Source organism: Ylistrum balloti, unplaced genomic scaffold (assembly GCF_031769215.1).
Source record: "Ylistrum balloti isolate Yb309-2 unplaced genomic scaffold, AGI_CSIRO_Ybal_v1 Utg371000, whole genome shotgun sequence".
NCBI lineage: Eukaryota > Metazoa > Mollusca > Bivalvia > Pectinida > Pectinidae > Ylistrum > Ylistrum balloti.
Genome location: NW_026782558.1, coordinates 1,906,609 through 1,931,162, shown reverse-complemented (window position 1 = coordinate 1,931,162; position 24,554 = coordinate 1,906,609). Strand labels below are relative to the sequence as shown.

The 24,554-nt window shown below is 34.4% G+C and overlaps 1 protein-coding gene across 3 annotated transcripts in view; it reads left to right on the top strand.

Annotated features, from left to right (window-relative positions):
• The window catches only part of LOC132559968 (neuroglian-like), a 95,103-nt gene extending 71,112 nt beyond the window's left edge, over positions 1-23,991 (top strand). For 2 of the 3 annotated variants that reach the window (XM_060224610.1, XM_060224609.1), the window contains 16 exons: positions 616-785; positions 1,344-1,475; positions 1,953-2,093; positions 2,688-2,863; positions 3,175-3,265; positions 3,484-3,765; positions 4,203-4,573; positions 4,969-5,200; positions 6,241-6,371; positions 7,157-7,376; positions 12,162-12,284; positions 12,464-12,649; positions 12,834-13,118; positions 13,904-14,029; positions 14,155-14,230; positions 18,735-23,991. In XM_060224610.1, the coding sequence (XP_060080593.1) occupies positions 616-785; positions 1,344-1,475; positions 1,953-2,093; positions 2,688-2,863; positions 3,175-3,265; positions 3,484-3,765; positions 4,203-4,573; positions 4,969-5,200; positions 6,241-6,371; positions 7,157-7,376; positions 12,162-12,284; positions 12,464-12,649; positions 12,834-13,118; positions 13,904-14,029; positions 14,155-14,230; positions 18,735-18,939 (2,947 nt within the window). In that variant the 3' untranslated portion in view covers positions 18,940-23,991. Of the gene's footprint in view, positions 1-615; positions 786-1,343; positions 1,476-1,952; positions 2,094-2,687; positions 2,864-3,174; positions 3,266-3,483; positions 3,766-4,202; positions 4,574-4,968; positions 5,201-6,240; positions 6,372-7,156; positions 7,377-12,161; positions 12,285-12,463; positions 12,650-12,833; positions 13,119-13,903; positions 14,030-14,154; positions 14,231-16,508; positions 16,553-18,734 lie in introns of all 3 variants that reach the window. The other variant, XM_060224611.1, reaches the window with a different exon arrangement.
• Positions 23,992-24,554: the final 563 nt, after the last annotated feature.

The window sequence follows — 24,554 nt, the reverse complement described above, 5'->3', positions numbered from 1 at the left end:
CTTCTTAAAATACACCTCTCTTAAGAGACTTGACCTCCATCAGGATATTTGACTTTTAAACTCTTTCCATACGTGATCCTCTTTGAGGTTTATAAAATACTTGATGAAGGTTTCAGAATTAAGATTTGGTTATCTGTCTATATGTCTCATCAGCATTATGTCTATGCCTGGTAAAAATTACCAACAATGCTTTTTCAATGTTCTAACTGTCTTATTGTATGCTGTAACCTGACATTTGTCTTACTTAATGCTTTACATGGTGTTTGATTTCTGGATTTTTACTCTATTGAAAATTATGATTAGTACATATTCAGTATTTATCACTTGGACCTGAAACATGTAACCGACTTGTGGCACGAATAAATTGTGTAATGGATCAGAACAGGTCGTGTTTTGCTCACTCCTTACAGTTATATTTAGCATTTGTTTGCCAATAAGCCCAGGCCCACTCATATCTATTGCTGTCCAGTGGAATTATTAATTGTCCTACAATCATCTCACTTCCCGACTTTGTGTCAGTTATATACAGTATGTCCTTGTGGGTAAGGGGAGATAATAGCTGAGTATGATGATAGGGCCTGACATGCTGTATATATTATGTATTGCATGTTTCAGCCCTACCCCTAAGATAACTTGGAAACACAGAGGTATTCCTATGGAGAATAAAACTGGACACGAGCTCATCATTAAAAACCTAAAGTATAGTAACCAGGGAGACTACGAGTGTGAGGGTCAAAACAAACTCTCAAAAGGCATCGTCGTGAGATTTTCTCTCACTGTTGAGTGTAAGTATAGTAACCAGGGAAACTAAACTCTCAAAAAGCGCTGTTGTTAAGATTTCCTCTCGATGTCCAGTGTTCATAGAGTAACCAGGAAAACTTTGAGTGTTAGGGTCAAAACAAACCCTCTAATGTCGAGGATGAGATTCATCAGATGACCAACTTGGTATTTCTTCAGTATTGACTTATCCTATTTTTATGTTATTGAGTCACAGCGCAAAGAAAAGTGTGTGCTCTAAATAAACCACAAAGCAGTTTACGTCAAGAGTATACATTGTTACTGTTATTGATAAATAACATTATAAAAAAAATTAAATATAAAAAATAAATTCTCTTTTATCACACACTGCAATATTTTTGACGTCCATAAAGGATGCTTTTCTTGGATAATTTCTTTCACCCCCCACCTTGGCCAATCAAATATGAGGTTACAAAATGATGTAAATTTCTTGAGTTATAGGGTGATAACATGAAAAAAATGGCCATTGAAAATATTTGTTTTAAATAGAAATTGATTATTTGTCAGGAAAGTGAAACATTTGAGATATTTTTGTGATTGTACAGCCCAGCCATCATGGGCTACCCCTCCGGTGAATCAGGATGTTGGAGTTACTGAGGATGCTACATTCCAGTGTATACCTCAAGGACTTCCGAAACCCACAGTGGAATGGTTCATCAACGGCAAACCTATTAGTGGTAAGTCTATCATTACTGATACCATTGTAGTCCTCGTAAGATTGACTTTTCTGTGATACCAATTAAACCTACTAAAACCTATCAGTGGTAAGTCTCCGTCATTACTGATACCATTGTAGTCCTCGTAAGATTCACTTTTCTGTGATACCAATTAAACCTACTAAAACCTATCAGTGGTAAGTCCGTCATTACTGATACCATTGTAGTCCACGTAAGATTGAATTTTCTGTGATGCCAATTAAACCTACTAAAACCTATTATTTGTGTTCATGAGTCAAGTTTATTTTTTTTAGGCAAACATACATATATTTTTTAATGAATAATATAAGAATGTTTCTTTTTTAGCTGACTTTCAAAAATGTAACTTTTAAACTAATTGAAACTGTGATATTGAATGTGACAATCAGTTACTAGGAGATCAGTGGTTAGATTTCATTGTCAGCATTATCTGTTAAGGCACTTTTCTCTGGTTTTTAGAAGTACCAGCTACTCGGCGGACCCTAGCTAACGATGTTCTGACATTCCAAAACCTAGAAAGGCATGATTCTCAAGTCATTCAGTGCTTAGCAACCAACAAACATGGCACTTTATGGGCGGATGTTTATCTCAATGTTCTTGGTAACCAAATTGATACAGCATTTTACTAAAATTTTTAAAAATTTATAAATTTTAGCTCAGTTTGAATATGTAGAAACTTGAAAAGAATTTTGTGAATGGATCGAATTGTAAAAAAGAAAATCTTAGTTTTCACTACTATTTTCTATGTTGAAACGATAGCTGTATGTATAAAAGAGGATAATACTGTATTTGTCTGTATTTCTGACGGACTAAAAAAGATATATTTTTCCAATTTTTCAATTCACTCAAATGGGAATGAATAGAGAGATAAAAATAATTGATTAAGTCAAAGTTTGGGTAATTTGAATTTGTCATAGAATGATTCTGATTCTCCTGGAAATTTATTGAATCTGTTTAATGCTATTGTCACACCCAGAATGGTGTTAAAGGACCCAGGATGACAACTAGTGATTAGACAAAAGACAATGAGCTTTAAAGTTTTGATGAAATTTTGATGACAAAGGTCTCAAATATTTCTTCAAAGGTCCTAAAGTTAAGATGAAACAGAGCATTCATATGCCTTATCCCCATGTCTGTCCATGATTTTGCAGTGCTCTCAGCTGTTTAATATCAGTTCTGATTAAAACATTTTAGCTTATGGACCTGAGATCACCAGCGGGCCTGGTCAGCTGACCGTAGCTGAAGGTCAGTCTGTGACCTTGACCTGTGAAAATGATGGAAAACCACAACCTCAACTGACTTGGAACAAAGGAGCACAAGTTCTTCGGGGGAGTCGGTACACCCAAACTGGATCCTCCATCACCATTGCAGTAAGATTCAAGTTGTTTAATGACTTAAAAAAAATCTGACACATAGACATATACTTTGTGTAAAACTATGAATACCCACCCTTCCATATATTGACTTATTGTTAATCCATCATCCATTGTCCATCTGTCTCTCTCCATCTATTGTCTCTCATCTCTCTGTATCCGGCCATGGTTCATTATTTGTCTCCTTCCGTCCATCGACCTTCATCTGTCTGTCCATCCATCGACAATGTCAAGGTCACTTATTGGAAAGAACTTTCATTTTGGTTTTTTTGTTGCTAATGTAAACATTCATATACCTTTTCATTCAGGATGTCTCTAGCGCTGATGGTGGTACCTACACTTGTACAGCTAGAAATAAGTACGCCATTAAATCCAGCTCAGGCTCTCTCACCGTACGAAGTGAGTACAAGACATTAGGGAAATCTCATGTATTCTAGAGGATCTGGGGTCACAATTTATAATCAAATGTTTAATGAATCTATTTTTTACCTTCACTTAACATCACATTGATAATGAGATAGTTGACCTCATTAGATTTAATGATAAGTCTATTCAAACCCCATTTCTGTTTGTATATCCAGTGCTTTACTTATGTTATATTCTTATTTTTTTCCCAGAGAGGACACGCATCATCTCTGCTCCACAGGACAAAAATGTCACATTTTCTAGCCCAGTGATCTTTAAGTGTAACGCTTTCACAGACAGTGCTGAGTCGGATAACCTTAAAATCAGCTGGTTGAAAGATGGCGTTCCCTTAGATACAAGTGACCCCAATATTGAGATGAGGCCTGATGGCTTTAAAATCAAGGAGACTTCTAGTGCTTATACAGCTAACTACACCTGCTGGGCACACAATGGAATAGACGAGGCCAAGGCCACAGCAGAACTCAAGGTCAGAGGTCAGTATGAATGCAAGTAAAGTCAAGCTCAATATAAAATCAAGGTCAGTATAAAATCAAAGTAATTGTAAAGTCAAGGTCAGTATAAAATCAAAGTAATTGTAAAGTCAAGGTCAGTGTAAGGTCAGTGTAAAATCAAGGTCATTATGAAGTCAAGGTGAGAAAAAGGTCATAGTCATTACCATTCATTATATATCTGAATACAACACAAATATTGAAGAACACATTTTAGATGTCATTTTTGAAGCTTTTTCCTGTCTTAATCAATAATCTCTATTGCGATATCTTGATATTTTCAAGTATTTGCAAATGATTCTGATATTATGCCACAATACCTCACAGTACAAGTCTGAAGTTAATTTGAAAAAATAGGATTTAGTCTTTCCACTGAATAACACTGAATTGTAACTATGACTTCAACATACTTTACCTTACAGCTCCTCCAGACCCATCAAGGAATATTCTAGTACTAAACTGTGATACCAGGAGTGTATCACTGCGCTGGGAGAAGGCTAGAGACAACTACTCTCCAATAGAACGTTATGTGGTAGAGAAGCACAGTGGATTTAATCCTGGCCAATGGAAATATCTTACTGAAACGGATGGCACTGTAACGGAGGTGGTAGCTGAATTGTCTGCCTGGGTTAACTACACATTTAGAGTTAAAGCGTTCAATGGATTTGGGGAAGGGATGCCTTCTGACCCCTCAGAACCTATCTGTAGAACGCAGAAAGATTATCCTGATCAACACCCAAAAAATGTGCACATTATTGACAATGAACCAAACTTCCTCATTGTGGAATGGGATGTAAGTGTATACAAAGCTCTGAAATATATCCTTTTTTTATTTTTAAATTGGGTTGTGAGTCAAAGAATTTGGTCTAAAATGGATGTTCATGGTCTGAATAATATTTATGTATTCTCTTAGAAGTCTCCATGTTACACTGTAGGTCAGCATAGTTGATAATATTGATGGTCGCTTCAGATGGATGCTATGTGTGGTCACTATGAACGGTCACTAGGACTGGTTTCTGGTTACTGTGGGTGGTTCCTATAAACGGTTATAACTGGTGATTACTTATACTATGTATGGTAACTATGGGTGGTAAGTAAATGTGGTTATATCTGATCGTTGCTATGGGTGGTCGTTACGGATGGTTACACAGTCACTCACCACAAAGAATCAATTTTATTGTACTGTAGGCAATGGATCCCATTCTGCACAACGCCCCTGGGTTCAGATATAGGCTTATAGCCAGGAACAAGAAGACGGGCTACCTTCATAAATTTGTCATCGATGATTATCTGGACACACGGAAAAAAATTCAAACAGACGACATCTACCAAGAGTATGAGGTCTACGTTATGGCATCTAATGAAGTTGGAGATGCACTGCCTGTTCCACTAACTAATATTGGTCACTCTGGAATGTGGGGTAATATATATTATATTGAACAATGCCTTCACCATAGAGTCGTATCATGGTCAGGGAACTGACAACTTAAATGGTTTCTGGCATTTTCCTAGATTTTATACCCTTCATATTGGTGCTTGCGTCTAACCATTTTTTTGATGCACCTGATTGAGGAATGCACAAAGTGATGACATTCGTAATAAGTTAAAACCAGATGTTATTTTCAACATTAGTTACATATATTCCGATACTTAAATAAATGTCCAACATTGTTGGATAAATTTATGATCAAATCAATGATGTACTCGGGAGTTCTGACACTAGCCCAAAAATGGCTGGCACCTTACCTTGTATGGCAGATGATAAAAGTCAGTTTGTCGGTAATGTCCAGGTGTATTTTCTCCCAACCGTTACTGGATGATTTGACAGAATGATACATAAAGTCCAATCTCCATTTGAAAGAATTGTACTGACAACTTTGGATAAGTCTTCTGTCATGATTTCTTGTGATGTCTCTCCACATTGGCAGTCGTTTTATCGACCTACTTCAGTGAACTTTACTATTCAGCGATAGATATCTGGTATATACACTAGCAATCAATATAAACAACATTTTTAGGGAAGATGATTCACACTGAGAATCATTTTAAGCCTTGACCTACATCCTGACCCAAATCTATCAAAAACTTGACTAGAAAGTGGGCAGACCTCCTTCGTCATCAATGATTGAAAGGAGCGTTTTCATTGGCTAAGAACATGAGAGGGACCTTTCAGAAAAATGTTTAGCAGGACTTAGTTTTTGTTTCATTTTGTTGATATTGCAGTTATAACAGCATTTTTAGATTTTTATTTACAATTGGGATAGTTTGATTTTGCATTTTCTGGAGGTAAAATCATTTGTTGTTTAAACATGAGACGAATAAATCCAAAATTCATTTTCTAATCTCAAGTGTATGCTTAAAAATAAACATACCCAAATTAAAAATGTTATTTTAAAAAATGTTAAGAATTAATTTTGAAAAACATTAAAAATGATCTGTTATGATGACACATATTTACAGTTCCCAACGTGGTTCCAACAAACTTTGAGCTGGACCCGGATATGAACATTACCTATGAAGAGGCAGGATTCAGATGGGACCCAGTAGATGACAGTCCAGAGGCAATGCAGGGCAAATTTGAGGGCTATAAGGTCAGGCAAACAAGTCTTTATCTTTATCATGTTACATTAATGTTTAATTTTATCATTTTGGATTGAAAGCTAATGCTGCTATGACTCACCAGTGTATTAAAAAAATATACATTGTTGCATTGTCAACATTCTAATGATGTCACATCGTTTACAACAGCTGTTGTAGTGAGTACCAGCTGACATGTCAGTATATTTGTGTGTTGTTCAATGTTTCTACGTATTTGGAATGATAACGCTAGCACTACTGGAAGATGTTAAACGTAAGTGCAGTTTTAGCATGAGCTATCAAATTCATGACAGATTTACCACTAAACTTTAAGTTTTACTGCTTGTGGTGGCTCCACATCAGTTGTCATGAGTTTGAGAGGATTTAGTTTACAAATATGTTTGTTTAGGCAGTGAATCATATACCCTCACTTGAAACTTAGCTGGTTTGTGTGTGAATAATTATCTACAATGGGTGGCAACTGCTCCAAAACATGGCTGTACATTTATTCTTAATTTTGATAGTTTACCAAGGTTGTGTGATACCTAGGAAAAAATTGGTGAAAAATTCTGAGTGATGTTGATGCTGCTTTGGATGATCTGTTAAATCATAAAACGGCCTAAAACAACCACATATCAGTTTATCATAGATACATGGCAAGATGATATGTAAAATCTTAGTTTTTGTTGAGATCCTGTTTTTTCAATTTATTTTTTCATGAAGTTCTTCATTAATACCCATGCATCTTAGTTCAGATGATGCTTTCTAAATTTTTCAATAAAGTTTCGGTAAATTTTAGATTCGATACTGGACCCCAGACAATCCAGACAAGAAATTTGAGGTCATTGTTCGTAAAGAGTTCCTACATGGCAGCCGTACGCGACGGGAAACCTACAAGGAGACTGCTATAGTGAAGAACTTGCCAGCATTTAAAAACCTACAGCTTGATGTGGTAGCCATTAATACTTATCATGAGTCCAATGGTAGTAACGTCCTGAACTTGACCACACCTGAAGGCGGTAAGTGACATCTGGCTCAGATTTTCACCTTATTTTCAGAGTAATAGGAAGCAAAGATTGATGGGATCAAAGTAATACATTGTTCTTCACTTAGTGAACATCTACATTATTAAAGCTTAGTGTGTAAGCCCTGAAATGAATCTACCAGGGTTGTTCATATTGTAAGCCCCAAAATGAAGCTTGATATATACCAGGGTTGTTCATATTGTAAGCCCCAAAATGAAGCTTGATATATATCAGGGTTGTTCATATTGTAAGCCCCAAAATGAAGCTTGATATATACCAGGATTGTTAGTTTTGTAAGCCCCTAAATGAAGCTTGATATATATCAGGGTTGTTCATATTGTAAGCCCCAAAATGAAGCTTGATATATACCAGGATTGTTAGTTTTGTAAGCCCCTAAATGAAGCTTGATATATATCAGGGTTGTTCATATTGTAAGCCCCAAAATGAAGCTTGATATATACCAGGATTGTTAGTTTTGTAAGCCCCTAAATGAAGCTTGATATATACCAGGATTGTTAGTTTTGTAAGCCCCAAAATGAAGCTTGATATATACCAGGATTGTTAGTTTTGTAAGCCCCTAAATGAAGCTTGATATATATCAGGGTTGTTCATATTGTAAGCCCCAAAATGAAGCTTGATATATACCAGGATTGTTAGTTTTGTAAGCCCCTAAATGAAGCTTGATATATATCAGGGTTGTTCATATTGTAAGCCCCAAAATGAAGCTTGATATATACCAGGATTGTTAGTTTTGTAAGCCCCTAAATGAAGCTTGATATATATCAGGGTTGTTCATATTGTAAGCCCCAAAATGAAGCTTGATATATACCAGGATTGTTAGTTTTGTAAGCCCCTAAATGAAGCTTGATATATACCAGGATTGTTAGTTTTGTAAGCCCCAAAATGAAGCTTGATATATACCAGGATTGTTAGTTTTGTAAGCCCCTAAATGAAGCTTGATATATATTAGGGTTGTTCATATTGTAAGCCCCAAAATGAAGCTTGATATATACCAGGATTGTTAGTTTTGTAAGCCCCTAAATGAAGCTTGATATATATCAGGGTTGTTCATATTGTAAGCCCCAAAATGAAGCTTGATATATACCAGGATTGTTAGTTTTGTAAGCCCCTAAATGAAGCTTGATATATATCAGGGTTGTTCATATTGTAAGCCCCAAAATGAAGCTTGATATATACCAGGATTGTTAGTTTTGTAAGCCCCTAAATGAAGCTTGATATATACCAGGATTGTTAGTTTTGTAAGCCCCAAAATGAAGCTTGATATATACCAGGATTGTTAGTTTTGTAAGCCCCTAAATGAAGCTTGATATATATCAGGGTTGTTCATATTGTAAGCCCCAAAATGAAGCTTGATATATACCAGGATTGTTAGTTTTGTAAGCCCCTAAATGAAGCTTGATATATATCAGGGTTGTTCATATTGTAAGCCCCAAAATGAAGCTTGATATATACCAGGATTGTTAGTTTTGTAAGCCCCTAAATGAAGCTTGATATATATCAGGGTTGTTCATATTGTAAGCCCCAAAATGAAGCTTGATATATACCAGGATTGTTAGTTTTGTAAGCCCCTAAATGAAGCTTGATATATACCAGGATTGTTAGTTTTGTAAGCCCCAAAATGAAGCTTGATATATACCAGGATTGTTAGTTTTGTAAGCCCCTAAATGAAGCTTGATATATATCAGGGTTGTTCATATTGTAAGCCCCAAAATGAAGCTTGATATATACCAGGATTGTTAGTTTTGTAAGCCCCTAAATGAAGCTTGATATATATCAGGGTTGTTCATATTGTAAGCCCCAAAATGAAGCTTGATATATACCAGGATTGTTAGTTTTGTAAGCCCCTAAATGAAGCTTGATATATATCAGGGTTGTTCATATTGTAAGCCCCAAAATGAAGCTTGATATATACCAGGATTGTTAGTTTTGTAAGCCCCTAAATGAAGCTTGATATATACCAGGATTGTTAGTTTTGTAAGCCCCAAAATGAAGCTTGATATATACCAGGATTGTTAGTTTTGTAAGCCCCTAAATGAAGCTTGATATATACCAGGATTGTTAGTTTTGTAAGCCCCTAAATGAAGCTTGATATATACCAGGATTGTTAGTTTTGTAAGCCCCTAAATGAAGCTTGATATATACCAGGATTGTTAGTTTTGTAAGCCCCAAAATGAAGCTTGATATATACCAGGATTGTTAGTTTTGTAAGCCCCTAAATGAAGCTTGATATATATCAGGGTTGTTAGTTTTGTAAGCCCCTAAATGAAGCTTGATATATACCAGGATTGTTAGTTTTGTAAGCCCCTAAATGAAGCTTGATATATATCAGGGTTGTTAGTTTTGTAAGCCCCTAAATGAAGCTTGATATATATCAGGGTTGTTCATATTGTAAGCCCCAAAATGAAGCTTGATATATACCAGGATTGTTAGTTTTGTAAGCCCCTAAATGAAGCTTGATATATACCAGGATTGTTAGTTTTGTAAGCCCCAAAATGAAGCTTGATATATACCAGGATTGTTAGTTTTGTAAGCCCCTAAATGAAGCTTGATATATATCAGGGTTGTTCATATTGTAAGCCCCAAAATGAAGCTTGATATATACCAGGATTGTTATTTTTGTAAGCCCCTAAATGAAGCTTGATATATATCAGGGTTGTTCATATTGTAAGCCCCAAAATGAAGCTTGATATATACCAGGATTGTTAGTTTTGTAAGCCCCTAAATGAAGCTTGATATATATCAGGGTTGTTCATATTGTAAGCCCCAAAATGAAGCTTGATATATACCAGGATTGTTAGTTTTGTAAGCCCCTAAATGAAGCTTGATATATACCAGGATTGTTAGTTTTGTAAGCCCCAAAATGAAGCTTGATATATACCAGGATTGTTAGTTTTGTAAGCCCCTAAATGAAGCTTGATATATATCAGGGTTGTTCATATTGTAAGCCCCAAAATGAAGCTTGATATATACCAGGATTGTTAGTTTTGTAAGCCCCTAAATGAAGCTTGATATATATCAGGGTTGTTCATATTGTAAGCCCCAAAATGAAGCTTGATATATACCAGGATTGTTAGTTTTGTAAGCCCCTAAATGAAGCTTGATATATATCAGGGTTGTTCATATTGTAAGCCCCAAAATGAAGCTTGATATATACCAGGATTGTTAGTTTTGTAAGCCCCTAAATGAAGCTTGATATATACCAGGATTGTTAGTTTTGTAAGCCCCAAAATGAAGCTTGATATATACCAGGATTGTTAGTTTTGTAAGCCCCTAAATGAAGCTTGATATATATCAGGGTTGTTCATATTGTAAGCCCCAAAATGAAGCTTGATATATACCAGGATTGTTAGTTTTGTAAGCCCCTAAATGAAGCTTGATATATATCAGGGTTGTTCATATTGTAAGCCCCAAAATGAAGCTTGATATATACCAGGATTGTTAGTTTTGTAAGCCCCTAAATGAAGCTTGATATATATCAGGGTTGTTCATATTGTAAGCCCCAAAATGAAGCTTGATATATACCAGGATTGTTAGTTTTGTAAGCCCCTAAATGAAGCTTGATATATACCAGGATTGTTAGTTTTGTAAGCCCCAAAATGAAGCTTGATATATACCAGGATTGTTAGTTTTGTAAGCCCCTAAATGAAGCTTGATATATATTAGGGTTGTTCATATTGTAAGCCCCAAAATGAAGCTTGATATATACCAGGATTGTTAGTTTTGTAAGCCCCTAAATGAAGCTTGATATATACGAGGATTGTTAGTTTTGTAAGCCCCTAAATGAAGCTTGATATATATCAGGGTTGTTCATATTGTAAGCCCCAAAATGAAGCTTGATATATACCAGGATTGTTAGTTTTGTAAGCCCCTAAATGAAGCTTGATATATACCAGGATTGTTAGTTTTGTAAGCCCCTAAATGAAGCTTGATATATACCAGGATTGTTAGTTTTGTAAGCCCCTAAATGAAGCTTGATATATACCAGGATTGTTAGTTTTGTAAGCCCCAAAATGAAGCTTGATATATACCAGGATTGTTAGTTTTGTAAGCCCCTAAATGAAGCTTGATATATATCAGGGTTGTTAGTTTTGTAAGCCCCTAAATGAAGCTTGATATATACCAGGATTGTTAGTTTTGTAAGCCCCTAAATGAAGCTTGATATATATCAGGGTTGTTAGTTTTGTAAGCCCCTAAATGAAGCTTGATATATACCAGGATTGTTAGTTTTGTAAGCCCCTAAATGAAGCTTGATATAAACCAGGGTTGTTAGTATTATAAGCCCCAAAATTGGGGCTCACTGTATACCAGGGATGTTAGTTTTGTAAGCCCCGAAATTGGGGCTCTCTATATACCAGGGTTGTTAGTTTTGTAAGCCCCAAAATTGGGGCTCTCTATATACCAGGGTTGTTAGTTATGTAAGCCCCTAAATGAAGCTCAATATATAATAGGGTTGTTAGTTATGTAAGCCCCTAAATGAAGCTTTATACATACCAGGGTTTTATACTACATTAGGGTGTCTGTCCAGTGGAAGACAGGAGCTTATCAGATTAACACTCCTTAGTCTTAACCTTCAAGCTATCCTTTTAAGAGACAGTATACATATATATGTGATTGGTACTTTAAATGGCTGTGTCCTCACAAGAAATTCTTTTCCTGATATGATTTTCCTTGGGAGTTATTCCCCTTTGATGAATTCATATAATATAGCATGGTTTGATCTACACAATAAAGTTTTCATTTAAATCCTGTTTCCTTTAGTGCCAGACAAGGTTGAACGTCTGCGTGCGACCAGTCGTGGTGTTGTTTATATCAAGTTATCCTGGGAGGAACCAAAACGTCCAAATGGCAAAATTATTGGCTATGATGTCTCGTATGAAGAAAGTAAGTCTTTTTGGAATTGAATTCAAGATAAGAGAAAATGGTGATTAATCTGGAGGTTTTGGTTTAATATTCTCATAAAAAAAATACCCAACAAATTGAGGACATTAAAACGTCTTAAACAATGTCTGATATAGTTCTGTATTTTACATTGTGTTTGTTGTAAATTTGTCATATTTCAGTACATGGACTAATGATTGGAGAAACCATGACATCAAACGATACTATCCTGGAGATGAATGGTGGATTTATGACACGAATCAATGGACTGAATGAGAATACATCATACAGAATCCATGTGCGGGCAAGAACAGCCCCAGGACTTGGGGACGACATGTTCATTGATGCAATGACAGCAATTCCTGGTGGTGAGTGTTTATAGAGAAGGGGAGGTAACTCCTGCTTGCTGAATGAACATGAAAGGATCCATTTAATGGTTGACAGAAGATTTGTTTCTTAAATTACCTAACATGCATATTGTTCCATTTTGATGATGAAAGCTTTTTGTGTTTATATACATTAACTATGACAAATTATGGATTTCAATTTCAGACCCAGCTGTGCCCCAGATTGACAAAGTCACACCACATTTCGATTCCATTAATGTGTCCTGGACTATCAATAAAAACCATGATCGTGCTGGCTACAACCATTACGTGGAATACAGACGTCAAGGAAACCACAAATGGAGTGAAATGCCGGGAGAGCTGATGAAGTCGTGGCAGTTGGTGCCTAACTTGACTTCTGGTGTCACTTACGAAGTCCAAGTCGTGGCAACCAGTGGACAGGAAATAAAACGCAGTAGTGTCCGCACTGTTGTCACACTTGGGGCTCAAGGTCAGTAGTCAGGGTCAAAGGACACAGCGAGACAAATATATATTATCTACCATCAGTAGATTTTGGACTGTTTAGATCACCTTTCATCCATCTGCAAATTATTTTTCAATAAATCTATAAAGGTGATGGGTGTTTCCTATGATCAGTATTTAATTTCCGGTCTGAACATGGAAACTAGATGTCTTATATATGAGGCTTGCTAGACTGTTATTTGATACATTTTACTATTTCAGTCCATGACTGAATGACACTAGGACACATATCAAACACAGCGATATCAAGTTTTTATCGTGAGATGTGTTTGCTACTGACATAAGACGTTACAATCAATAATTACAAGCAGGAAGAAGTAAAAAAATCAAATGATGTTTGGCACCAAGATTACTTTGGGATCTTGTTTAACATACATAAAGTGAATGATCCCATGACTGTTTGTTGTAATTACAATAACCTTTGACCATTTGTTGCAATTACACTGACCCTTGACCTTTTTTTGTGATTACAGTGACCCTTGACCTTTTTTGTGATTACAATGACCCTTGAGTGTTTGTTGTAATTACACTGACCTTGACCTTTTTTGTGATTACAGTGACCCTTGACCTTTTTTGTGATTATAATGACCCTTGAGTGTTTGTTGTAATTACAATGGCCCTTGACCTTTAGTTGTAATTAGTGACCCTTGACTTTTGTTGTGATTACTGTGACCCTTGACCTTTTTTGTAATTACAATGGCCCTTGACCTTTTGTTGTAATTAGTGACCCTTGACCTTTTGTTGTGATTACAGTGGCCCAAACCCAGGAGGTTTATGAGAGTCTGTGGTTTATCATCATGCTGGTGGCCTTAGCCCTCCTCATTATCATCTTCATCATCGTGTGCCTTGTAAAGCGAAGTAGGGGAGACAAATACCATGGTACGTAAAAAAAACACACTTTTATGTAAACAACGATATAATATGTTATATAATCCACACTTGTTTAACACATATCATTTTCTATGTGACATTTTGTAACAGATTTCTTTGTCCTTTGTCAACAGTACAAGAAAATGAAAGACTTAAAGGAATTCCTCCAGAAGATAAGAAATCTGCACATGTTAATGATTTTAATGAAAAGTAAGTATAACTTTTTACTCCCAATCCCCTGTGTTTTACTCTGTTAATCCATTAGTGTGTTGCTCACCATAGACAGAATACTAGGGTATTAAGACTGGTTGTCTCTCGTGTACTGGTTATATATATATACATGTATATTAACAAAAGCTTATATATTCTGTTGTGGTGAATTTTTCACATGCTGTAGACATTATAATGCTTCTGAAGAGATCATCTGCTCTTTACTTGTAGTACTGCTGTAGTTTTTAGAATCATTTGCCTAGGTGTATGCTCCAGCCAGGGGGCAATGGGAGGGACTAGGGACATGTCATGGCAATTGGTACTTGTAGTAACAGGGTTTGGGGCATGTCACTGGTAACCATAGTAACAGGGTTTGGGGCTTGTCACTGGTAACCATAGTAACAGGGTTTGGGGCTGGTCACTGGTAACCATAGTAACAGGGATTGGGGCTTGTCACTGGTAACCATAGTAACAGGGTTTGGGGCTTGTCACTGGTAACTATAGTAACTGGGTTTGGGACTTGTCACTGGTAACCATAGTAACAGTGTTCGGGGCTTGTCACTGGTAACCATAGTGACTAAGAAGAATGGTTCTCTTGAGTGATAGACACAGTGCTTGTCCCTTCACTATTTTTAATCCTATCAATTTATTACTTTTTATTCTTACAACTTTCTTGTCATCAGATCATTGTATTTGATAATACATTTGAATAATTTGTAATGCACTTGATACGTTGTAAAGCTTTGGGTAATTTATATAAGGTTCATTCAGTTTGGATGGTTTGTGATACAGTAGTTACATCATAAAACAGCAGTAAATTTGTTTCATTAGGGTAATTACAAAACACAATTTTTCTGTTTCCACTTTTCAGTGAAAAAAGTTCTTCAGCATTTTTGAATTATCCTGCATTTTTCTTCAGTGTTGTTATAAAGTTATTTTTTCCAATCTACTTTTTTTTTTTTTTTAGATGTTTATTTTATGTTCCCCCCTGTAAATGCTCCCAATATGATATTACCAATCACTTCAGGATGTTTGCTCTGCGCGTATGTTGTAGATTTTACAGCATTTGCATATTTGATCATAGCTCATTATCACTTGATAACATTTTATGCACTGAATATTACACTTAATTTTGTGCTTACTTTTTATGTTAAAATTCCTGGTTTAGATGTCAAATTTCAACATGATAAGTTTTAGTTTTCTGCAAATTTTTTTCATATACTGTTGTAGTGATTCAATGAAAAAAAAAACTTGAATTTTATTATAAAGGAATTGTGCTCCCTAAAAAGTATATAAAAAACAGTCAGCTCTGTGGTATGCTAGAGTATGTTGATACCAGCATGATAGAATTAAGACAATGCTTTTGTAGTTAAGTCATAATTTTTATATGTATAATATAGAGTGCAATTTCATGAATGTTTTTTGTGTCCATGTAGTGGTAGCTGAAAGCTGACTGAAAAAATATTTCATGATTTGAGTCTGAAAAAATGTTTCATGGTTTTGAGTCTGTAAAAGTTGTGAATATAATGTGTCCTTGTAAATATACATTTGTGCGTCTGATTGAGAGCGAATTTGCCACCAATCAAGAGCAGGCACATCATGTCTGCATGTACAGGTCAATACCTGATAGCTGACAGATTGTGTTTTACCATGTAAATGGTTATTGCAGAAAATATGCACATAACATAGAAATTTTGATATCAGTTTTTTCATATTTTCTGTGTCTACCTTTTCACACTTGCTGATCAGGAATCTAATTTAAAATCGTGGTGGCTGCTGTATTCTATTAGTATCAAAGTAATGATGAGAATGTCTCATAGAAACCAACTCTTTCTAGTTATTTAAGTACATACATACGTTCTGTTTCGAACTCTTCCACTTTTTCCTTGTTGTTAGTAAGTGATATTGGATTGTTTACAAAACAAAACTAAAAAAATTGAATTTGGATATCCTTGAATGGTCCAAGCTGGCATAGGGCAAGGTTGCCTTCCTTTTGGTATAATTTTGATTGTAAGGTCACTCTTAGAGGTAATCTTTATTGGTCATATATTTTCAGGTGTATGAAATAATTATCCTGGTTTTTTTTTTCTCTATTTTTCCATATGAAAATTTTTTATTTTTTTATTTAAATGTCATCCTCATGGAATGTCTGTTATTTTGTTTCTACCCCGCCAACCTTTACCAGAGTTATGTTGCTAAAATCCAACAGAAGACAATTTTGGTATTTATGATTTACATTGATTGATTTTTGCCTAACTTTGATTTCTTGCCTTTTAAGGCTAGCTACCTGGGATTATGATGAGCTGTAAGAGTCGGTACCAGGTGTCATCATTTTGTTCTTTTCCTGATTTCCGTGTGTAAACCAACAGTCCTCGCTTATTGCTTTGTCAAATTCCGTTACATTTTAGTTATTGAATTATTTTCAACTGCAAGTTCAAGGTCAAACATTTAAATATATATTAAAGTGATATCTCTTCCTAAAAAGTCTGACATGTGCTAGATTCATTGAAGCTTTAGCAACAATTATTTGACCTTGAGAAACATTTGTTGACCCTTAGAAACATCTGTTTGACCTTGAGAAACATTTGTTAATCTTGAGAAACATTTGTTTGATCTTGAGAAACATATGTTTGACCTTGATGAACATTTGTTTGACCTTCATGAACATTTGTTTGACCTTGAGAAACATTTGTTTGATCATACATATGTTTGACCTTGATAAACATTTGTTTGACCTTGAGAAACATTTGTTTGACCTTGCAGTTTTATTGTCATATTTTTGTCAGTTGCATGCATGTTGATATTATTTATTTTGTTCTGTTTATATTGACTGATTCAACACTTGTTTTTTAATAGTTAACTATTTCTAATTACAAAAATTTTAATTTTTAGATTTATAATGCTAATATATATTAATGTTTCCATTGATTATGAAGTTACCTTTATGCAATTGCTGCAGTGACACAAAAGAGCTTGCCAAATAACAATAAGTTTCCACTGATTGAGATTCGCATTTTCCCTAAAAGTGTTGATTATTATTTTAGGTACAAACAAAAGCATGGTGGTACCTGTATTCACTATCCTTGTCATGTGGGCTTGTTTTATGTGCTTTGTCATCAGTTTTCATAATCACCCATCTGACCGTAATCAAAAAGGAAAACAGGATTAATTTTAAAAACTAAAAGAACGAAATGTTCTCCTTGTTAGTAATGTAGATCAATGTGAATTAAGTATGTAGAAATTCATAATTTGACCAGAGACTATAAAAATCAACAAAAGAATTCAAGTTTAAAACAAAATATTTTTTTCAAAAACCCACTCAATCTAAATTTAAAAGAAAAATTTGAAAAGTTAACTATCATCTGCCTAACCATATGTGTTTTCCCCAAGCACACCCTCAGTAAGGGCCAACAAAATGGATAAATATGTTGATGGGCTATTTCACAGTTATTGTAAGATAAATACATATATATATATATATAGAGATATTTCATAGATATATAGATATTTCATAGATATATAGATATTTCTGACTATATTTTTGATGATTTTTTTTATGGATTTTACGACCATCAGTATGGCCTTTCAGCTTTTCAGTGCCAGAGTATTTGAAACTGTAAAGAATTGGTGCTATATGTATTAAGATACCTCAAAGTTAAAATATAAAAAAATATGTTTTTAATAATTAAAAGATAGAAGCTATTGGAGATGAAGTGTTGTATTGTTGTTTGTAAGGACTGTGTTTTTTGTTGTGGTGTTTGAGATATATGTATATATTTAATCACTTTTTGTTAAAAACGTATCAAGGCTTTTTTTTCCATGTTTATTTCTTTGTTTAGTTAATGCTTTTATCAGGAAATAGAACAAAATGTCAACTCTCCTCAGATAAAATATTTATTTTGAATTTATGACATTTTGACCTAATACTGTCCTGTTTTTACTGTTATATATAAGGGACTGAGGTGTGACTATAAAAGTTGGGTCTATATTCTCCTCCAGAAAACCATGTATTGCTTGCTTGCTATCTGCTTACAGATGAATTTCAGTTGATACAGACAAAAATATAATAGTACAATTTATGTTTGTGAAATTTATTTGAAATTTTCATAATATATTTGTAGTGTTGAAATGTCTAGAAATGGTCTCTGTTTAAAGTATGTAAATGATAAATGATGCCTGTATCTCCACTAAAATACTTACAGAAATATACTTGGTAAAATACAAACACGTCGGTTGAATTTTTTAAAATTTCAATATCAAAAGTTTTGTGTTTAACATACTAATTAACAATCTTTTTGTGGTCAACTAAATTATAATTCCAGAAATCTCCAGTTCATGTGTCCAGTAGTTGATAGGGTCCATGTTGCCTTTTTATCACACCCGTATTACAAATTGTTGTATTAGAATGACAAGTCACTGGATCACTATTCGTTAATTTCATATCAAACAATTTGAATTGTGACCTTTATTATCTGTAACAATGGTATTCATTGTTGTGTTACAGCGGTGAGAAGCAGCCTCTAGCCGGAGGTTCAGATCCTGATCTGGAGAAAGCTTGCCTTGACAGTGAACAAGACAGTTTAGAGGAATATGGTGATGTGGACCCAAGTCGTTTTAATGAGGATGGGTCGTTCATAGGACAATATGGAGCACAGAATGTATCTACAGCAGACGAAACGCAACCTTCTGCCATGCATACTTTCGTCTGATTGGTTCAGACTTGTGTAATAGCAACAAGGCCTAACAGCCAAACTGTTGTGTTGCTATAGCAACAAGGTGAAGAAGGTACTGTGTTTTCCTATAGCAACTTGGCCAAGCATTCCAGTGAAGATGATTTCAAATTTAGTTTTTGCAGAAACAAGAACTCATTGTTGAAAAAGCTGATGTGTTCACTTACAACAGTCTGGAAAAATTGATAGTGAGTCTAGTCAGTGCCGTGAGAAATATGAATTCCTGGTCAGGCATAGCTCTTCAGAATATTACATAACTGCTTGTGATATGAATTCTTGCGTGCAATTTTTTCATTCATCACACGATTCCTCGTACCTTCAGATACACGTATCATTTCACAGTATGTCCTGTTCAGCCAAAGTCTCCATGTGTCAGCACCATTGTGCTAACAGACAAAGCCTCGTAACACACATTAAAAATACAAGTCACAGAGTAATTGAGGTGAACTTCAAATAAGTGTTGTCTTGTGGAAAATTCTCGGAAAAAAGTCCCTGGATTGATGTCTTTGCTTACAAAATATTTATGCATAAATGTTCATGTATTTGGGCGATGAAGCAAAATAAGTCGATTTGCAGCAAGATGTGTGTCTGTATCAACTCCTGAATCTACAATTTCATGATATGTGTAGAAATGTTACATTTTCTATGACTGTGAATTTAATTTAATTTCTTGTATTTATTATTGATTAATGTTTGTAAGTATATCAAATCTATTGACATGGAGTGGATGTGTCCACCGTACCGTGGTGAAATTGCCAGTCTGCTTTAAATGCCTTTACCACTGTCCTTTTCTAGTGCAATATATATATATACAGACTATTTAAAATCTACTCAAACTTATGGTAGTTGTGGAATAGAGCGATCCACAATAGTGGATAATAGGGATTCACAAGTCAAAGGTTCATAAGATGTGGATTATATTCTGATCCACATGTCGTGGATTATAGTGATCCAGAAGTGATTATAGTGATCCACCAGTCATGGATAATATAGTGATCCACCCTTTGTGGATTATGTATTGATCCACAGGTAGTGGATTATGTATTGATCCACAGGTAGTGGATTAAGTATCAGATAAATGTTAGCTTGTCCATATGTTAGTATTTATGAAGCCATGATAACTGTGCTTTATATAGTTGATGTGTATGTGTGAGAGAGATATTATCTGACATTGTTACCAAAGAGTAAACTGCTGCTAATTACATACCTTTCATTCCTAAGTTTCCTGTAATTTTTTGGGTGTTTAATGTTAGATAATACTGTATCTTTTAATAAGTCCAATAGGGGAGGGGGCAGGGGGGCAACACATTGACCCTAAAGTCAGGCTTATTCAGGCAAATGGATTATCACATGGAAACATTAGTTGATCATTTTTCTATGTAGCAATATATATGGGTGGGCTTATTACCAGGCATGGGCTTATTACAAGGCAGGGGTTTGTTGCCAGATAAACATGGTAGGTTGAGACATATTCATTATGTTTAATACCATCAACCATTGTTACCATGGTAACCTCAAACCTAATACTGTTGCTTCCTATAAATGAGAACAAACCTATTTAGTAGGGTACTTCATAATTCCAATTACTCGATGGCTACAATAAAAATGTACATGAACAGGAAATAGAATTAGGAGAACAACTTGTGAAAATATGGTGAGTGATAGAATTTTTATGATATGGCTGACTCCACGGCACATAAGCATTTGAGTAATGATACAATTTCAGGAAATACAAAAAATAAATATGGAGGCTTGAAGATTATGATGTGTTAGAATATTATAGTGGAAGTGTTAAATACTTGGAAGCAATATGGTGTATATCTAGTCGTAATATTAATAAACCCAAATCGTCTTGAGGCTCGTCCTAATGTGTTAGTCATGTACCATGCCTGGAGCCACAGTCCACATAACACATTAATTACATGTTCTAGATCAATTTATATCTGATGTTCATTGTCAGATTTAAAACTTGACAAACAGAAAGTTGATGTATATTATACAATGTGATATCTGTATATGCTCCAAAACCTCATTCCATTCCCACAATTATACCGGCTGACGCAGCAATCACCAGGGACCAAACATTTTCCTGTGTCCCCACCGATACAGGTATATTGTATACATACCCAGGCTGTATACTCTGTACACTGGTCGTACAAAGTGTAAACATTGCTTCCACTTAGTACAAATTTAATGTTACATAAAAGTCTGCAGCTTTTTTTGTGATAAACCCAGATGCTGTACTGTAGATGGCAAGAAGAAAAAACCAAATACATTATTGATACACAAGAGTTTAGATGAAACTTTTTTAATTTACTTTTCATAGTTGCATTACTAACTAGCCAGGAATTGTTAATATCACACACAAAAAATGTGTTTTACTTCAGAAAGCATTACATTAATACAGCAAACAATAGCCCAAATTTTATCCTAAGGTGACCATTTAATTACAAAGTGAGAGTTGTGTTGAAATGTTGAGATGTAAACTAATTTTGCTATTTAAAGGAAATTACAATTTCTGCATTGTAATCTTAGTTCCTGTTGTGCAGTAGAGAATGTTAGGTATGACACCACTAGATGTTCAACATACATACAATTAAAGCTGTAAGCCATCCATGCTTTTTTATTCTAGTCAGTTGACAGCTACAGTATTAAGTGTTTTTTGAGTTTTTTTATTCTGTACAACATAAGGGAAAAGCCCACAAATATGGGATAAAGTGTTTTGTTGTATAATGTTTGTATGGTAAAAATTACCTGTTTTAATAACTCTCTCCATTTCGTATATACTCTGCTGTACAAAGTCTTACGTATACAAATATGTTAATCGGTGTAAATATAAGATATACAGTGTGCTCTGATATTTTTATATATGTGGTCTGAGTGATTAGGAAGCTTGGGTGATATTCAGTTTGTTCCATTCTCTCTACAAGTGTATGTTTGATGTTACTGCAGTAAAATTCAAGATCTGTGTCAGGGAAAAGCTTTCAAATAACACAATGCATAAAAAGCATTATCATCGTGAATTTATCCCCCAAAGTCTTAAACATGTAGACTTTTGTTATTTATGTAGAGAAAGACTTAACATACACCCCCACAGAAAATACTTTATGTATCATTATTGTACTTCAGTCTAAGAAAGATGTAGGACATCGCCAAAACATTTTAAAAATGAGAAAGAATTTTCAATTTTCCTTTTTAATGAAATCCATATGAAATCATCAGCAATTTTTCTGAATTTCATTTAAAGAAGCATAAATGAAGTTGAAGAAGGAATAGGATTGGAGAATTTGAGATCTTAAACACCCAGCTGTTGGTCAACAATGTGACTTAGCAATGTAGAATATAGAAAATGCATTTATAAAACACACCATACCAGTCGACAAATGTGTACTACAAATCTATTGCATATATTGTCATTGTGATTATTTTGTGCAATATTTATTTTTACTGCGAAGAAGGAAAACTTTGTGAAAATGAACTTGTAAAGTGCTATGATTATGTTTATGAATGAATGATTTTGCATGAATTGTTTATTTCAACACATGCAAATTTTGCTATTTGGTGTCAAAATTTTAATCATAATTTTAACCCTGTCATATTTTTGCAATTGAAGAGCTGGAATTAAAAATGCATAATGTAAAGCTTTATCATTTAACATTTGCCAGTTTAATCCCTGTTAGGCAAAAATAGCAAAATTTGACATTGACTAGAAAAATACAGAAAAACCCATGTCTGTAACAGTAAAATGGGAGGAAAAAGGAAGGAAAAAAAACTTGATTTCTCTATCTTAAGTCTTCTGAGGTATACCTGGTATTTGTCCTCAAATTCGCTTTCATCGTACGTAGGATAATATTAGTCGCTCTGATATAATCCAATCATATTCCATGTCATCCTTTTTTATCTGCTCGAAACATTATTATTTATTCCACTAATATGCAGTGTACAGATCATACTTATCTTAAAGGTAATGAAATACTGTATAACTTACTCAAATCATCAACTGTTTACATGGAAAATGAAAAGATCTCTACTTCAGTATACCATTTGTTCCTGTTTACTGTCATTCCGTTTCCATGAGAAAGCAGCAGAAATTTTGAAAGTTTTCCGTAGATATCCCCAATCTCCTAAAATCACTTCATATTTGTTGAAGTACGTTTATTGATAACTTAATATAGAACATTATAAGATATTATTTATTTGTTGATGTCCAAAACAATGAAACCCAAAATATTTGATCAATAAAGTCTCACCATTACAGTGAGGCAAGATATTGTAGACCAGTGTTGATTTCTAAACATTACACAGATATCAATTTTGAGTAAAATTATATTTTCTGTCAGAAAGCTATTATAATTCTGGTCAATCAAACATATCACTAGCAGTTAAGTCCAGTTCTGCTGGTCATTCCCACAAGACCAGTGTTGGTATTTGTAACCTATAGATTTTTTTTTAAATGGATTGCACCTTTGCTTATAAACATTAAACATCTGAACTTGCATGTGGATTTCAATCTCTTCTAAAACATTTTATTTGACATCTTGTCTGAGGTAGCTTAAATGTAGCATAAAACATATTGCACCCTAATAAGGATAACTTGTGTCACATGATCAACTTAAGTTGTAGAAAAACTGAATTCTCATACTGGTGTTATTTTTTGTGTGTAAGAACACTACATACCTAACACATAGCAGGTCATGTGACTTATTAAGGCTTCTCTGTAGAACAGGCCAGGTCATGTGACTTTAAAAGGGTCTTTCTGTTGCACAAGGGCAGGTAACTTTCAGCTTGTCCCTTGGTTGTAACTTGTATATATATATATGTTTGTTGGCACCATTAGGAGTTCCATTGAGGGATGATTGTCAAGCATATATCTGACAAGAACACTGTAATATTAAGGAAATTTGTGTTTTTTTTGTGATTCAGTAAATAACTGCCACTCATATCTTTAAATATCAGTCTCTGTCCTGTTGACAACTATTTGTATTCATTTGTCATGTCTGTTTACATTGTAAAATAAAGTTACAAAGAAAATTGTTTTTTCTGTTTTTCTTCATATGAATATCAAATTTTAATACATAGCATCCGTCAGAGTGGAGTTTCCCTGTATTGTGAAGCAGACAGTTCTGGTATGACCTTATGATACAATATCATCTCTTCATAATTAATTGAATTTGGCTGAAGGTTATGGATAAAAACTTCAAAATTTTATGATTATCACAAAGTGATGATTCAGAGATCATAATGATGATCTCTGATTGAGGGATGTCAACAGATTACACATGGCCAGGCTAATCATCTACATACATTCCATCCTTGTTGTACAAAATTTGATTTTCATAATTTATTGTATAAAAAAAATACAAATATGGAAATGGTAATGATGATTTGAAATGTCCAGAGGGAAAACGAGTTTCAAATAAACTTTAAAAGACTGAGGAAGAAAGTGTCTGGACGAGATGGAGAAAAAAACAACATATTTTTAAGAAAAAAGCAATACCTCAGAATTGTGAAATCACAAAAACAAAGAAAAGAAAACCACATTATGTAATGGTTATGAAATTTACGTGATATTGGTGAAAAAGAACAATATCTTT